Raw genomic sequence first — 18440 nt, 5'->3', positions numbered from 1 at the left:
TGCTGTTCTGCTCAATTCTAAGGGAGGTTCAAATCTTAAAATTCTGCTTTGAATCCTCCAGTATTCCAGCAGTGGGGTTAATTGGCCTTTGGCTAACTCTAATAGCAGTGGGTGGAACTCTGCAAGTGCAGGCTGGCGCTTACAGGGGAAGGATTGGAACAGTTTGGAGATGGTACCTGCAATGTCAAGCTTCTAATCACACAGAATATTAATTATATGCAAGCACACAGTAAAATAAGAAAATGAGTTGATGGTGTAATGAATGCAGAGAAAGTTGTGTACTGAACATACACTCAGTGGCCAGTTTATTAAGTACCTCTGTACCTAATAAAGTGGCAACCGAGTGTATGTTTGTGATCTTCTGTTGCTTTCGTTCAGCGATGCTCTTCTGCACACCACTGTTGTAATATATGGTTACTTGAGTTATTGTTGTCTTCCTGTCAGCTTGAACCATCTGGCCATTCTCCTCTGACCTCTCTTATTAACAAGGTGTTTTCACCCACAGAGCTACCACTCACTGGATGTTTTATTGTTTTTCAAACCATTTTCTGTAAACTCTAGACACTGTTGGGGGTAAAAATCCTAGGAGATCAGCAGTTTCAAACCACCCTGTCTGGCACCAACAATCATTCCGTGGCCAAAGTCACTTGGATCACATTTCTTCCCCATTCCAATGTTTGGTCTGAACAGCAACTGAACCTCTTGACCTTGTCTGCGTGCTTTTATGCATTGAGTTGCTGCCACATGATTGGCTAATTAGTTATTTGCATTAACAAGGAGATGTAAGTTTAATTATTATAAGGTATATTTTTGAAATGTAAAAAAAAGATAATGAGGAGTCAGCACTGACAGTACAATTCTAGTCTAGTTTCAACGTGAATTTGCATAATTGTATTTCATTCGTTTTAAATTTGATTGGGCTTTAATTTGACCACCAGTTATTTGTGTGGTGAGTTGCAGGCTGCAATATAAAAATTTCTGGATTTTATCCCAGATTCCTGAGGGACAGGGAAAGAGTTAATTGATATTTTTGTAGGATGAATCTAACTGTGGTCTAATTTTAGCTCTGGTTGTTTTTGGTCCATACAGAGGGGCAGAGCCCAGTGCCAGTGTTTGACAGGACACTACCGGTGAAACAGATGGATATTTTAGAAACTCAGGACCTCTTCCTCTGCCGAGCTGACAAAGGTAACTGTAATGAGGACTAATTAACAGAGGGACAGATGCATGTAGCTACCACCATGACCTCGCTTCCCCCTACCCAACCACAAGGACCTGTAATGTGTCCTCAACTATTTTTGAAGGAAAAAATGATTGGCTTTATTTGTCACATGTAAAATGCCTATAAAAAGTATTCACCTCCTTGGAAGTTTTCATGTTTTATTGTTTTATAATGTTGAATCACAGCGGATTTGATTCGGCATTTTTGACACTGATCAACAGAAAAGACTCTTCGCTGTCAAAGTGAAAACATATTTCGACAAATTGGTCTAAATTTATTACAGTTATTAAACGCAAACTAATTGATTACTTAATTACTCATCCTTCAAGAGAGCATGTAGTAAATGCACCTTTTGCAGCAATTACAGCCTTTAGTCTGTGTGGATAGGTCTCTGTCAGCTTTGCACATCTGGACACTGCAATTTTTTTCCGTTCTTCTTTACAAAACTGCTCAAGCTCTGTCAGATTGCATGGGGATCATGAGTGAACAGCCCCTTTCAAGTCCAGCCACAAATTCTCAATTGGATTGAGGTCTGGACTCTGACTTGGCCACTCCAAGACATTAAATTGTTGTTTTTAAGCCACTCCTGTGTAACTGGCTTTATGCTTGGGGTCATTGTCTTGTTGTTCCCAAGTCACGGTTCTCTTGCAGACTGCATCAGGTTTTCCCCCAGGATTTCCCTAAATTTTGCTGCATTCATTTTACCCTCTACCTTCACAAGCCTTCCAGGACCTGCTGCAGTGAAGCATCCCCACAGCATGATGTAACCACCACCATGCTTCACGATAGGGATGGTATGTTTTGATGATGTGCGGTGTTTGGCTTACGTCAAACATAGCGTGTAGTCTGATGGCCAAAAAACTCAGTTTTGGATTCCTCAGACCATAGAAACTTTTTCCAGCTGACTTCAGAGTCTGGCAAACTCCAGCTGAGATTTCATGTGAGTTGTTTTCAACAGTGGCTTTCTCTTTGCCGCCCTCCCATAAAGCTGTGACTGGTGAAGCACCCGGGCAATAGTAGTTGTATGCACAGTCTCTCCCATCTCAGCCACTGAAGCTTGTAACCCCTCCAGAGTTGTCATAGGTCTCTTGGTGGCCTCCCGCACTAGTCCCCTTCTTGCACGGTCACTCAGTTTTTGAAGATGGCCTGCTCTAAGCAGATTTACAGCTGTGCCATATTCTTTCCATTTCTTGATGATTGACTTAACTGTACTCCAAGGGATATTCAGTGTCTTGGAAATTTTCTTGTGTCCATCTCTTGACTTGTGCTTTTCAATAGCCTTTTCACAGGGCTGCTTGGCATGCTCTTTTGTCTTCATGGTGTTGTTTTATGCCAAGCAGTTGGACCTTCCAGATACAGGTGTATTTTTATCTCTGTCAATTGAAACACCTTGACTGCACACAGGTGATCTCCATTTAACTAATTATGTGATATCTAAACCCATTTGGCTGAATCAGTGATCATTTGGTGTGTCAGATACATGGATGGGAGGTGTATGGAGGGATATGGTCCATGTGCAAGTCAGTGGGACTAGGCAGAAAATGGTTCGTCACAGCCAAGAAGGGCCGAAAGGCCTGTTTCTGTGCTGTAGTTTTTCTATGGTTTCTATATTAAAGGGGGTGAATACTTATGCAATCAGTAGTTTTGTGTTTTCTATTTGCAATTAATTTAGAACACTTTGTAGAGATCTGTTATCGCTTTGATACGAAAGAGTCTTTCTGTTGATCAGTGCCAAAAAAGCCAAATGAAATCCAATGTGATTCAATGTTGTAAAACAATAAAACTTGAAAATTTCCATGGGAGGTGAATACTTTTTATAGGCACTGCGCATCCAGACATACAGTGAAATGCATTGTTAGTGTCAATGGCCGACACAATCTCAGGATGTGCTGAGGGGGCTGATGGTGGTGCAGCTCACAATTGTTGTTATGTCTCCAGCATCAAATTCGCATGCCCACAAATTACTAACCCTGACTAACTATACATCTTTGGAATGAGGAAGGAAACAAAAGCACCCGGAGGAAACCCACACAGACACAGGGTTAATAGAATAGGATAGAACTTTATTGTCATTGCTCGAGACAACAAGATTCCAGTCCGTGCAAAACAGATATGTAGGACGCATGTGGTACGGCTTAACTTAAAAAAATTCTGGTGTTTACATCCAACAAGTGGCTTAGATAGTCCATAACATTCAAAGGCATTTGGCAAGCTGGTGTGTAGCATTGCTCGGCTGCACAACAGCCCTCAGGAAGAAGTTGTTTTTCAGTCTTACTGTCTTGGCTGAGATGTTTGTGTATCTCCTACCAGATGGCAGGAGATTGAACACATAGTGTCTGGGATGTTGCAGATGGAATTGAACCCTAGTCTTACAACTGGCACTGTAAAACTTTGTGCTATCCGCTATGTTACCCTTCTCCCTTCAGTCCTCTACTTCTTCCACCAATCACCTCCCACCTTCTTACTTTGTCCCCCACTCCTCCCCCATTTACCCACCTGCCGCCTCACCTGGTCTCACCTGTCAGCTTGTACTCCTTCCCCTTCCTCCCCCTTTTTATTCTGGTTTCTTCCACCTTCCTTTCCAGTTCTGATGAAGGGCTTCAGCCCGAAACGTCGACTGTTCATTCCCCTCCATAGATGCTGCTTGTCCTGCTGAGTAACTACGGCACTTTGTGTGTCGTAGGAGAGTCATCTGTGGTTTGCTAGCCATAGCTCCACAAAGGGATTATCTCTCACTTTCTGTCTCTGCATCGGAATTGGCCATTTCTGATGTAAGTCAGCCGCATGATATGATCTCAGCTTTTTCTCTGCTCATGAGCACAGACTGAACTCTTGGACGTCTGACAGGGGTTCTTCAATATGGCGCACTGCTTCTGCAAGTGAGATTGTGGCCCATCTTTACTGCCATTGAGTGCAAAATGTCTGGCTTGTTCCAACAGGGAAAGACGCACGGCTGTTTGTCTTTAGACTGAGCACTATCAGGAGGGCTGTGGAGGAGAGACAGCTTGTGAAGAGTAAAGCCGACTGCAAGGACAACAAGCTTGAAAAAACAAAAGGTAATGCCCTGCGCCTTGGAAATGATGCTTCCTGGAAGTACCCTGTACACACCCTGAGGTCATGGGTTAAGGGTGAGAGGTGAAAAGTTTAAGGGGAACATGAGGGGAAACTTCTTCGCTCAGAGAGTGGTGAAAAGTGTGAAACAAGGCCTGATGGGTTACAGGCAGACAGCAGGATGCTAGGGCTGAGAGGAAATATGGATCAGCCATGATGAAATGGCAGAGTGGACTCAATGGGTCAAATGGCCTATTTCTGCTCCTATATCTTATGGAATGAGCTGCCAGCACAAGCTCGATGTCAGTGTTTAAGAAAAGTTTGGATAGGTACATGGATGGTAGGGGGTATGGGGGCTATGGTCCTGGTGCAGGTCAATGGAAGTTTAAATGGTTTGGCACGGACTAGATGGGCTGAAGGGCCAGCTTCTGTGCTATACTTTTCTGTAACTCTATGAATATTAATCTAATGATGGTAAGACCCTTAATAGTGTCGGTACACAGGATAATCTTGGTTGCATTCCACCGCATCATTACGAAGCTGTACAGGTTGACAGGGTAATAGCATATAGAATTTATTAGCCTTTATTAGTTGAGGTGTTCAGCTCAAGAGTCAGGAAGTTATGTTGCAGATTTATAAAACTTCAGAGTTTTTGTATTCATTTCTGGTCACCCCATTATAGAAAGTTTGTGGAAGCTTTGGAGAGGGTGCAGAAGAGGCTTACCAGGACACTGGCTGGATTAGAAGTCTAGAGGTTGGAAAAACTAGGGTTTTTCACCAGTACTGATGAAGGATCTTGGCCCGAAACATTTATTCCCCTCCACAGATGCTGCCTGACCTGCTGAGTTCCTCCAGCATTTTGTCTGTGTGGCTCCAGATTTACAGCATCTGCAGAAGCTCTTGTGTCTGAGGTAGCTTTGTCTACAGTGGCAGAGAATTCCTCGGAAAATCTCTGATAGAGATTTATAAGAGGCATTGATAGGGTAGAGAGGCAGTAACTTGTTCCCAGGGTTGGAATATCTAATACTAGAGGGCATGCATTTATGGTGAAGGGGTTAAGTTCAAAGGAAACGTGCAGGGTAAGATTTTTATACAGAGAGTGGTGGATACCTGGAATGTGCTAACAGGGGTGGTGGAGGAGGCAGATACAATAGGGGCATTTAAGAATCTCCAGACAGGCAAATGGAAGTGCAAAGAATTGAGATATGCGTGCATTGCACAGGCAAAAGGGCTTAATTTAATTACTAGTTCCATTAGTTTCATAACCATAAGGCCTTAAGACTCCATTCTGCCCATAGACTCTGTTCCACCATAGTTGATCTATTTTCCCTCTCACCCCCAATCTCCTGCCTTGTCCTGGTAACCCCTGCATCAGGTCTCAGTCCGAAATGTCGTTTGTTTACTCCTCTTCCTAGATGCTGTTTGACTTGCTGAGTTTTCCCTGAATTGTGTGTGTATGTTGCTCAAATCCCTGTGGATAGATCCTGAGGTCTGGATCAAAAGCACGTTCCACAACATGTATGCAACCTTGTTGCCATCAGCATCAGGCTGCGTTGTATATATACATACATTAGGTGCAGAGGAGATGTCAGGGGTAGGTTTTTTACGCAGAGTGGTGAGTGCGTGGAATGGGCTACCGGCGACGGTGGTGGAGGCGGATACAATAGGGTCTTTTAAGAGACCCCTGGACAGGAAAGTGGAGCTCAGAAAAATAGAGGGCTATGGATAACCCTAGGTAATTTCTAAGGTAAGAGCATGTTCAGCAGAACTTTGTGGGTCGAAGGGCCTATATTGTGCTGTAGGTTTTTGATGCACTATCAATTACTCCAAAAGACTGGAAATAGAGTAAATACTGAAAGGCTTTTATTAACAGTAAATGGACCAACGTCCATGCTGAGTATCTGTCCTGGACTGAGGGAGGAGCAGTGACACAATCGCCTTTATTCAGGGGTCTGTGGGAGGAGCCACAGGAGCAGTCAGCAGAGGGGTGTGTCCAAGGCGTCCAGACAGGTATACGTGGTTTACCACATTGCCTGTATTGTGCTGTAGGATTTCTATGTTTTTATATATATAGTGGTTTTACCAGTGGTTGGATGCTATCTCTGGGTATCCGTAATGGCTCCCCCTTATTTTAAGTAAATTTGGAATTGGCCCCTGCCAATCGAACAAATTATAAATGTGGATTATTTTCCACATCAGTAACTATAAAGGAAAGCCCTGAATTTACCGAGGGAGTGACTGTGAGGCCATCGGTGTTCACTGCAGCAATGAAGAAAACTCGGTGAAGTACCTTCAATTACTCCAAAAGACTGAGGTTTGGTAAAATACTGAAAGGCTTTTATTCGCTGTACAATACGACCTCCACGGTGAGTGTCTGCCCCCGGACTGAGGGGGAGGGGCAAGGCGAACACCTTTATACAGGATTCTGTGGGAGGAGCCACAGGGGCAGTCAGCAGAGGGGTGTGTCCAGACAGGCAACCGAGTTACAACATATATACATGGTTTACCACACTCGGATCTGCATGGGCGGTGTTAACTGAAGAATTCTAGACCTTGCAGTCAGTGAGGCAGCGCTTTGCCACACAGTTCACTGCCACAGCCTTCTCCGCCATGATGTGTCACTGTAATTGGTTTATCATTGTCACTGAGGTGCAGTGAAAAGCTTTGTTCTGCCTGCCGTCCACGCAGATCATTTCACCACGTCAGTATATTGAGGCAGTAGAAGGGAAAAGCAATCACAGAATGTAGGAAGTAGCGTTCTTGTTACAGAGAGTGTACAGTACAGGCAGACGATAAAGTACAAAGCCAAGACTGGGTCGACCGTGAGATCAGGAGTCCATCTTATTGTGCAAGAGGTCTGTTTAATAGTCTTACAACAGCGGGATGGAAACCCACTTTGAGCCTGGTAGTACATGTGTTTTAGCTTTTCTATCTTCTGCCTGATGGGAAGGGGAGGAGGGAGGTTGTCTGCAGTGGGAGGAGTCTTTGATTATACTCTATTGGCTGCTCGTCCAAGGAACCTCCAAGAGGACAACACTTTTGTCCTGGTTTGGATGCTTACGTGTCTCAATGACCCAAAGAGCTATGTTGTCTGGAGGCAGGGCTTTATGCTTTGGCTCTTGGTAGGGTCACCCATGCCAAACAGGTCAAAGAGTAGAGGCCAGACTAAGAGTGGTCCATTGGTCCTTCAGGTTTGGGGGTTCAGGGTCCAGCTCAGGGCTGACAACCCTGACTGGTAAAGCAAAATTATTACGGAAACAGCGATGAAGAATCCTTCTGCATCTGAGTGTGACAGTATTCCTGAGTCTCCACCCGGGACTTGCGTGACTGACAGTAGTGAAAAGCAAGAGGAAGCTACTGACATGATGAAGGAAGCCCTGAACATGGCCAGAGAGGGAGGACCTTCATTGCTGCCCTAAAAACTTACTGTAATGGGCAGTAAGTAAGTTTTCCAAGGAAGTAGAAATGGAAATCAGTGAACTGGTAAGAATTCCAGGTATTAGCCATGAATTCTGGCCGTAGAACATAATGTGTCTCAGTCACTGAGGTGTAATTGAACTTAAATTGGTATACTTAGTCTTGTTTAACTGGCAAAGGAGGAGGCTGTTTGGATGATCAAGTCCATGCCAGTGTATAATCTATTAGCCCAAATCCCCACCCCTCTCATTATCTCCTTCTACCCAGACAATTTATTCTCTCTCGTATTCCCATCAGCTTCTCTTTGAATCAATCTTCTTCACACTAACCTGAGTCCCTAAAGTGAGTTATTTTATGCATGCCATTTAATACGATAAATGTATCATAATTTCATGCTTTCTAAAATGGTAAAATTTACAAATGTTTCTGAGAATTCACCTTCTACTTAAATCACATCAGCAAGTCACAAATTTTATTTTGTTCTGTTAGTAGTTTCAAAAAAAGAGATAAATGTAAACACAAGAGATTCTGCAGATGCTGGAAATCCAGAGTAATACACCCATTGAAAATCTTCACATTGCACATTTAGACGGAGGCATAATGTGAAGATTTTTACTCCTCATGTCTGTGAAGGATGTAAGAAATAAAGTCAATTCAATTCAAATTCACAGAATGCTGGAGGAGCTCAGCAGGTCAGGCAGCATCTACAGAGAGAGAGGTAAAGGGCCATCATTTTGGAACAAGGCCCTTCATCAGGACAAATGTTTTGCTTTTTGCTTCCTAACTTGCCAGCTGTAGAAATGCTTCAGTGATACTGGATGCTGGGAATCCCTTTCAAGTGACAGCAGACCAGAGTCAGGAGAGGAAGCGTTCTGCTGGATGCTTGCAAGCCGCCTCACCCGGGGTCTCCTCTTTTTCTTTCTGCAGGCTGTCACTTGTACGCCACTAACACGCACCACAGCAGCGAGCTGCGTATTGTGGTGGCCATTCGGAACAAGCTGCTCCTCATCACGAGGAAAAACCTCCACAGCTCCAACAGTTTTCCCAGCTTGCAACCGTGCGCGGAATCTCCTGTTGAAGAATTCCAGTACATTAGGGTAAGCTCTAATAGCTGGACAAGGGGTTTGCATGGGGCATGGTAGCATAGAGATTAACTTGCCAGACTAGCAACCATTAAATCAGAACCAGGAGTTCAAATCCCACCAATGGAAGAAAATAAATGTGATTTTCTGTGAGTTTCATAAATAATAGCCGTGAGCTGATTAGAATACCGCAGAGTTCATTAATGTTCTTCAGGAAAGGAAATCTGCTGTTCTTGCTGGATAAGGTACAAGACCCATCAACGTAGGGATCTGTTCTGGGACCCCTGCTCAATGTCGTTTTTACAAATTACCTTTTTTAGATTAGATCATGAGGACACGCAGTCCTCTTTTATTGTCATTTAGTAATGCATGCATTAAGAAATGATACAATATTCCTCCGGTGTGATATCACAGAAACACAGGACAGACCAAGACTGAAAAACTAACAAAACCACATAATTATAACATATAGTTACAACAGTGCAACAATACCATAACTTGATGAAGAACAGGCCATGGCACAGTAAAAAAGTCCAAAGTCTCTCGAATGTCCCACATCTCTCGCAGATGGGAGAAGGAAGAAAACTCCCCCTGCCATGCCCGACCATAGTCCGACTCTGAGTCGTCCGAAAACTTCGAGCCTCCGATCAGCCCTCCGACACCGAGTACTGAGCACCATCTCTATCCGAACGATTCTGCCTCAGCCTCGGTCGTCAGCATCAGGCAAAGCTGGGGATTTTGGGGCCTTCCCTCCGGAAGATTCTCAATCGCGACAGGGGCAGCAAACCGGCGTTTCAGAAATTTCTCCAGATGTTCCTCTGTGCTTTCACGTCTGTCTCCATCAAATCAGAATTGTCCACGGCCCCTATTTAACAGATATGATATCATTTCACCGGAGAGCTGCGCACGCGGTGTCGTGCTGCTATCTTCTCCTCCCTCCTCAGTAATTGGATGAGGAAGTGGAAGGTTGAGTTAGTAAGTTTGCAGGTGACACAACGTTGTAGGTAGTGTGGAAGTAGGTTACAACAAGCCATTGACAAGCTGGGCTGAGAAGTGGCAGATGGAGTTTAAACCAGAAAAGTGTGAAAGAGCTGTGAGGTAATGTTGCAGCTGTGTAAAACGCTGGTTAGACCACACTTGGAATATTGTGTTCGGTTCTGGTCACCTCATTGTAGGAAGGATGTGGAAGCTTTAGAGAGGGTGCAGAGGAGATTTACCAGGATGCTTCCTAGATTAGAAAGCATGTCTTATGAGGATAGATTGAGTGAGCTAGGGCTTTTCTCTTTGGAGTGAAGGAGGATGAGAGGTGACTTAACAGAGGCTTACAAGATGATAAGAGTTATAGATTGAGTAGACAGCCAGACACTTTTTCCCAGGCTGAAATAGGTTATACGAGCCAGCGTAATTTTAAGGTGAATTGGAGAAAGTATAGGGGGATGTTAGAGTTAAGTTTTCTGCACAGAGAGTGGTGGGTAAGTGAAATGCCCTGCCAAGAGTGGGACATTGAACCCATGAACACTACCTCACTACTTTCTTATTTCCTATTTCTTGCACTATTTATTTAATTTAACTATTTAATATATATATTAAACATCTAAATTCTGGGGAGGTCTCTCAATGTCCTCTTTGATGCAGTATCCTGGGATTTGTTATATTAATCCTAGTGAACAAATTGGGCCTGTTTTACCATCCCATGAAATCTGGTATCTCCAGCAGCGTAGAACTCCCAGTGTCGAATAATGATCTGAAACCGTGAAGGCCCAAGGTTCATCATGAAATGAGCCTCTTTTATAACCTAAAAAATGAGTTAATGTAATTACATTGAAAAATGAACTAAAAATAACTCACCTACCACAGTGATAATTAACAGCTCTGCGTACCTGGAGAGAAATAGCTGCCATAATCTTTTCTCTGTTGATCAGAATGTATTCAATCTGATGGAAGCTAAGTTTAAATGAGGACTACCTTCTTCTAACACAGAAACCAGTGCATTCAAGCCTCTACATGGGAATAGAGCATACCCCTTAAACTTCCCCTCATTGTAATGTTGGAGGAGCTTTGCTGCCCTTAAGACCATTCTGCCCCTATTCTGCCATTTAGAGGGATTATGGGTAATCCGATATTCCACAATTCTACTTTCCTGCCCTTTGACTCCCATGGTTGCCCACTCACTGAACCTATCTATATCCCTTTGCAACCTCCTTATACCATCTTCTTTACTTGTTTTCATTCCACTCCCTTTCCCCATTTCCCTTTGACTTCATGCTGTGAGCACTCGTGATCATGGAAGTAGAGGGCCTTTCCTCCCTGCTTTCTGCTTCTCGGTGGTAGTCATCTCGCCCTCTGTGTCTGTCCGCAGGAGATCTGCCTGTCTGACCCCCCAGTCGTAATGACGCTCGTGGACGGGCCAACGGGAGAGAATGACAACCTGATCTGCGTGGCCTACCGCCACCAGTTCGACCTGGTGAATGAGAGCACAGGCGAGACCTACAGGCTGCACCACGTCGATGCAAGCAAGGTGAGCAACAGACCGCGAGACAAAGAAAACCCCTCGGCCACCACTGAGTCATATTAAATAACATGGAAAAAATGTTTGTCTAAACTTAATAATGAAGCAGAGCTATTAATACTGATCTTACAATATAGTTAGTCACAGAATGCATTAGAACGCAAATCAGTATCTGAGAGCTATTTGAATTTGCCCCATATCACCTGAATAGTGGCATTAAAATACAAGTAATTAAGGTGAGTGTGACATTTTGTTTTTTTTTAATTCACTATCTGACCAAGCCTTGCTTGCCGAGTATAATTCAATATCAACCAAGCTTTAATTATGTTGGTGGCCTGTAATGCTGTAAACGTTCAGCAGGTCAATCAGTATCTGTGGAAAGAGAAACAGAGTTAATGTTTAAGGTGGAGGATGTGTCATCCAAACTGGGAATGTGGGAAAAATCATTTCAAGTTTTAGAGAGGGTGGTGGGAGGTGGTTGTAATTGGTTTACTATTGTCACAAGTACCAAGGTACAGGGAAAGGATTTGTTTTACATGCCATTCATACAAATCAAACTGTTGCAATAACAACAAGGTCACCGAAGAGGCACAGCTAGTAGATTTAAAAGTAGTCCTTTATTCAACATAATGAAACACTCTCTGAAGGAAGAGGCCACCTTGACCCAATATTACGTGGCATTTCATAGGCTACAGATCAAATGATTATTCTATAGTTACAATGTTTCTATAATGCTTCCTCTGAATTACATATCATTTTCACACCTCCTTCTCTGCACCCACACTCCAGATGCCCAAAATGAACGTTAATCAGCATTGTCTGGTTTTCAATTAACTTATGTCCACAGCTCCAGGAAACTATTGACCAGGGCTGCATTTTAAATTTAATCTACAATCCATATTCAGGTCTAAAGATTAGTTGCTAAAGTTAATATTTGCTATAATATGCACTAACACATTCCAAATATAATTACATCAATTTAGTACAAAAAATGACAACAATGCCGAATATGATGTTTACAGTGCAAGTAGATGATATAGTGCAACATCATGATGAGGTAGATTGAGAAAGATCAACCATGTTCGAACGGCCTAGCAGACTCATTGGGCCTAAATTGGCTTCTACTATCTGTCTTATGTTCTAATAAGACAGCTTATATGGTTTTATAAGGAACAGCTTCTTTCCCTCTGCCATTAGAATTCCAAATGGTCCATGAACACCACTTCATTATTTGATTTTTTTTTGCACTATTTATTTATTTTGTAATTTATAGATTTGGGAAAAAAGACTGTGACAATTCACCTTATCTATGCCCCTCATGATCTTAAGTACAGTACCTCTACAAGAGGGGTTCCGGCCTCCTTTATGCCATGGACCCCAGATTGGGAACCCCTACTCTACGAGGTCATTTCTAACCCCATTACCATGCCTTACAGTGTCAGCTATAAGATGGAGTTCAATTCCTGCCTGTACGTTTTCACTGTGACCGCGCGGGTTTGCTCCAGGCGCTGCAGTTTCCTCCCACCGTCCAGCAGTGTACAATTAGAGTTTATGAATTGTGGGGTCTCTTTGTTGGCACGGGGGGCTTGGCATCAGTTGTACGCTACCCAGCAAAGTCCTCGCTGATTTGATTTGATGCAAATGATGCATTTCACTGGTTTTCTGATGTAGATGTGATGAGTGCTGTCACAGGAAAGCAGCATCCATCACAAAGGACCTCACTATCCGGGCCATGCTGTCTTCTCGCTACTGCCATCAGGGTGGAGGTAGAAGTCCCGCACCACCGGGTTCAGGAACAATCATTCACCTTCAACTTCTCGCACCTCAACTTTGAACCGATTCCACAACCTATAGACTCACTTTCAAAGACTCTACATCTCATGTTCTCAATGTTATTTATTGATTTCATTATTTAATTTGCACAGTTTGTCCCGTTTTACGCCCTGGTGGTTTGTCAGTCTTTGTATGTAGTATTTTTACTGACTCTATTGTATTTTTTATTCTATTGTGAATGCCTGCAAGAAAATGAATCTCTGGGTAGCATATGGTAATAAATTTACTTTCAACTTTGAGCTAATCTTTTCATCTGGGCTTCCAAAGCCCTTCTATTTCTCTCCCAACCAGATTGCATGGAGATATAGATTCTGCTGCTGCTTCTACCCAACAGCCAATACAGCTCTTCTGTCTCCATGGTTACCGTTGATGGTCATCTAGGAGCCGCAGTTTGTGATTATGAAGTGATCTAGTCTCTGTTTTAATGTGTTGGGAAAGACTGCTGTTTGGCTCATCATGGGATGTTGCTCCCCTTTGACTCCGATGTGTCAGATACTGCCCTGCCTCCTCCATTTCCATGGAAGATGTTCGCAATGTTAATTATCACAGTGGCCACCAGCAAGAGCTGGTGTTTCTCTGGGGCAGAAATTAGAGGGAAACTCTCAAAGTACGTCACACGTCTCATTCAATTACTATATACGTAGTAAATGTTACAAATGGCAAAAGTGCCTCTCATTCTGCCCAGGAGCTAAATTTTTTATTAATCACTCTTTTTTTCTGGGAAATGATCCTCACCAGCAATAGTGTGTAAATTCCCTTCGGACTGGGAGGCAATTCGGTGAGGCAGAGCCGAGGTGAAATGAGGCAGCAGGCCCACTGCTGAGAGTGATGAAGGCCCGAGATGCGACTGATTTAAGCGCCGTGCTGAATTGGAAAGGTCAGGTACAGGCCGAATCGAGGAGGCATGGCCCAGGCCCCAGAGCATATTGAAGCGACAGAAACTGATGTTTGGACAATGATTTAGGCATTGGGTCAGATTGAAAAGATCAAGGTGTCAGGGCAGGGCCCTAGGCAAGGGACAGGCCGGTTCAGATCACTGCTCCACGTTGTTTACTGGGCTCTGTGCTGAAATAAGGGTCCGTGGACAAGCTCTCCTTGTGGACTTCAGTTCAGAATGCTGTTTGCTATTTGTTTGCGTGATTTTTTTTCCTTTCTCTGCACACTGGGTGTTTGCCAGTCTTTTTTTCAGAGTTTCTTTGTTTCTTGGCTGCCTATAAGGAGACGATTCTCAAGGTTGTATAATGTATACGTACAGTACCTTGATAATAAATGTACTTGAACTTTGAACTTGAACTTTAAAAATACGTGGCAACATGTCTGTGCGTGGTGTTTTTAACCAGAGCTGGTCATTGATCTCTGGGGGGGGAGGGGCGCAGTGCACATGGACTGTGCTGAGGTTGAGAGGTCAGACAGCTTCGGGTTCTGAGGAGTGAACATCACCTGTGCTGGTCTAGTAACGTAGTCGCAATTGCGAAGAAAGCTTACCAGTGCCTCTCCTTCCTCAGGAGGCTTTGCCCTCACAAATGTTTATCAGTGCACCACTGAAAGCAACCTAGTTGGATGTATTTAAAACCGCAAACACGAGGAAATCTGCAGATGCTGGAATTTCAAGCAACACACATAAAAGTTGCTGGTGAACGCAGCAGGCCAGGCAGCATCTCTAGGAAGAGGTACAGTTGACGTTTCGGGCCGAGACCCTTCGTCAGGACTAACTGAAAGAAGAGCTAGTAAGAGATTTGAAAGTGGGAGGGGGAGGGGAAGATCCGAAAAGATAGGAGAAGACAGGAGGGGGAGGGATGGAGCTAAGAGCTGGACAGGTGATTGTCAAAAAGGATATGAGAGGATCATGGGACAGGAGGCCCAGGGAGAAAGGGGGAGGGGGAAGCCCAGAAGATGGGCAAGGGGTATAGTGAGAGAGACAGAGGGAGAAAAAGGAGAGAGAGAAAAAGAATGTGTGTATATAAATAAATAATGGATGGGGTACGAGGGGGAGGTGGGGCATTAGCTGAAGTTAGAGAAGTCAATGTTGGAAAATGCAGAGAGTTGTGGACATAACTCAGAGCATCGTGGAAACCAGCCTCCCCTCCATGGACTCCATCTGCACTTCTTGCTGCACCAGTAGAACAGCCAACATCATGTAAAACAGAACCAGTCACCCCCGACATGCTCTCTTCTCCCCCCTCCCACCAGGCAGCAGATGTAGAAGCCTGAAAGCATGTACTACCTGGCTAAAGGAGAGCTTTTATCCTGCTGTTATATAGGAAGACTAGTGAATGGCCTCCAACCTAATGGAATGAAATTCGATTTCTCCTTCTTGTAAACAAATTCCCCCCACCTCTTCCTCATTTTGCCTCTTCTCACCTGCCTGTTGCTTCCCCCCGGGTCCCCTCCTCCTTCCCTTTCTCCTGTGCTCTGCTCTCCTCTCCTATTAGATTCCTTCTTCTCCAGCCCTTCATCTTTCCCACCCACCTGGCTTCCCTTATCTCCCTCCAGCTGATGTTCTTCACCTACCCCCCCCCCACCTTTCTTTATTCCTGTGTCTTCCCTCTTCCTTCTCAGTCCCGAAGAGGGATCTCAGCCCGAAATGTTGACTCATTATTCCTCTCCGAAGATGCTGCCAGGCCTGCTGAGTTCCTCCAGCATTTTGTGTGTGTTACTCTGGATTTCCAGCGTCTGCAGAAACCCTCGTGTTTATGATTTATCGTTCTCTTTGAACTCACAATCTACCACATTGATGCCCTTGCACCTTGTTGTCTGTAACTGTAACACTTTATTCTGCATTCTGTTATTGTTTTACTTTGTACCATCTCAATGCACTGTTGCAATGATTTGTATGAATAGAATGCAAAACAAACCTTTCACTTGTATACATGGGACAGTAATAAGCCATTTGCCACGTGGGGTGGAGTTGTTGGCAGCTCTTGGAGGTCAGGGAGTCCTGGGTTTTGAATGTTCTGGGAGGATTTCTGCATTTCCTGCTCTCTTAGGTGGTTCCTGACACAACCTGGCATCACTGCATTTGCACGTGAGTCTAACCCATTTCCTTGTGCTGCCTTTATCCCAATGGAGGGTTGAACACTAGCGGCCATTCATCAATCCAGTGCCACATGCCTCCTGCTTTCTTCTAAAGTTCTTCTCCACCTCCTTCTGCTAACGGCAGGGGGTGGGGTGTGTGGATTTCCTCAGAGCAGCTCTTGTTCTGACTGTTAAAATCTTACCCTTCACACTTTGCCGGTCCTTAGGCTTCGCAATTTGTACAGTACTTGGTTTTCTATTTCCTACACGGTGATCACAAGTTCTGACTCCCAGCACAACGCACAGGCGGCTGGAAAAACTCAGCAGGTCGAACCGCATCAGGTGGCAGGAAAGGAATTGTTGACGTCTGGGTTCGAAACCCTAATTCTTCAATCCAGAATGTCAGCAATTCCTTTCTGTTTTGACTGTGATTGAAGTCATGGGAGTAACTCTGAAGCTGGTGCTAATGAAGTTTTATCGGAATGAGCAGGCATTTTTTTGGAGACACTGATGGTCTCACAAACTCAGAGTACCGTTGAGGTCAGTGGGTGATTTGGTACAGATTCACTACTCACAATGGCATCATTTACTTCCATATTTGGGTTGGATTGCATATCTGTAATGGGGAAGACACCCCCAAATGTTCAAATAATATGGCTTGGACAAACTAATTGCAAACTTCCCTGAACTTAGACCATAAGATCATAAGATATAGGAGCAGAATTAGGCCATTTGGCCCATCAAGTCTGCTCCCCCACTTCATCATGGCTGATCCATTTCCCTCTCAGCCCCAATCTCCTGCCTTCTCCCCGTATCCCTTCATGCCCTGACCAATCAAGAACCTATCAACCTCTGCCTTAAATATACCCAATGACTTGACCTCCACAGCTACATCTGGCAACGGATTCCACAGATTCACCACTCACTGGCGAAAGAAATTCCTCGTCATCTCCGTTCTAAATGGATATCTGTCTATTCTGAGGCTGTGTCCTCTGCTTTTAGACTCCCGCACCACAGGAAACATCCTCTCCACATCCACTCTATCGAGGTTCTTCCACCGTTCGAAAGGCTTCAATGAGGTCACCCCTCATTCTTCTGAATTTCATCCCTCCTGATTGGTTAGTCATCCGTGAAGAGGATGGCAGAGTTTGTCATCGAAACGTGGGTTACAATCGATGCCTGTACTTGGTTTGAAGCCCGAGAAGAGTTTATTCACCCTAGATATATATTTTTGCCCAAGATGTTTGCACAATACTGTAACTCCAGAATACTCCCTATCACCTTCCCCCAACAGATGCTGCTCAACTCATGAGTATCTCTAACAGATTGTTTGTTGCTCCAGATTCCGGCATCTGCGGTCTCCTGTCACTCTGTTCTGATTCCAGACAATGGAATCCATAATTGTCTCCAATGCAACAGAGTATGCTGTTCCTCAGCTCATGTTCTGAGGGTCGTAATTCATATTTGATTTTTAACTTTTCTCATTTCAGAAAATATGTTAACTGCTTCTCTCTTCACAGATACCACCCGACTTACTGAGCCTTCCCAGCCATTTTTTTAATTCATTTTTATTTCAACCAGGGGTTCCCAACCTGGGGTCCATCGACACTTCGGTTAATAGTCGAGGTCCATAGCATAAAAATGGTTGGAGTCCCCTGATTTAGAGATGCTGTACCTCACAGTAGCAGGCCCTTCTGACCCACAAGCCCAATTACACCCTCTGCGACTAATTAACCAAATAACCTGAATGTTTTTGATATGTGGGAGGAAACCAGAGCATCCAGAAGAATTCCATACAGTCATGAGGAGAGCGTACAAACTCCTCACAGATAATTGCAAAATTGAACTTGTACCATAGGTGCTATATTAATATTAGCTATGCTATACCTGTACTACCATTCCTGGTAGCAGAGAATGGTTACAATCCATCAACTTCAAGGTTTTATTTTCTTCCTTCCTTCCTCCCTCTTTTCCTTTCTCCCTTCCTTCCTTCCATCCATCCATCCCTCCATCTATCCAGCGGAGAATAGGCCTTACAAGCCACGCTGCCCAGCAATCCCCTGATTTAACCCCAACCTAATCACGGGACAATTTACAATGACCAATTCACCTATCGGTACGTCTTTGGACTGTGGGAGAAAACCAGAGCACCCGGAGGAAACCCACACGGACATAGGGAGAACGTACAAACTCCTTACCAGCAATGGCGGGAATTGAACCCGGGTCATCTGTACTGTAAGGCACTGAGCTAACCACTACGCTACCAAACTGCTTCTGGACCTGGCACATTTTTAGTTCAGATTTTCAGCAT

The 18440-nt window shown here is 44.1% G+C and overlaps 1 protein-coding gene across 3 annotated transcripts in view; it reads left to right on the top strand.

Annotated features, from left to right (window-relative positions):
* Positions 1–18440, top strand: part of garnl3 (GTPase activating Rap/RanGAP domain like 3) — a 488036-nt gene that overhangs the window by 413163 nt on the left and 56433 nt on the right. For all 3 annotated transcript variants that reach the window (XM_063073433.1, XM_063073432.1, XM_063073434.1), the window contains 4 exons: positions 1090–1188; positions 4162–4278; positions 8618–8787; positions 11132–11290. In XM_063073433.1, coding sequence (XP_062929503.1) covers positions 1090–1188; positions 4162–4278; positions 8618–8787; positions 11132–11290 — 545 coding nt within the window. The remainder of the gene's footprint in view (positions 1–1089; positions 1189–4161; positions 4279–8617; positions 8788–11131; positions 11291–18440) is intronic.

Source organism: Mobula hypostoma, chromosome 21, assembly GCF_963921235.1.
Source record: "Mobula hypostoma chromosome 21, sMobHyp1.1, whole genome shotgun sequence".
NCBI lineage: Eukaryota > Metazoa > Chordata > Chondrichthyes > Myliobatiformes > Myliobatidae > Mobula > Mobula hypostoma.
The sequence above is the reverse complement of the archived record's forward strand: the minus strand, read 5'-3'. Positions and strand labels throughout refer to the sequence as shown.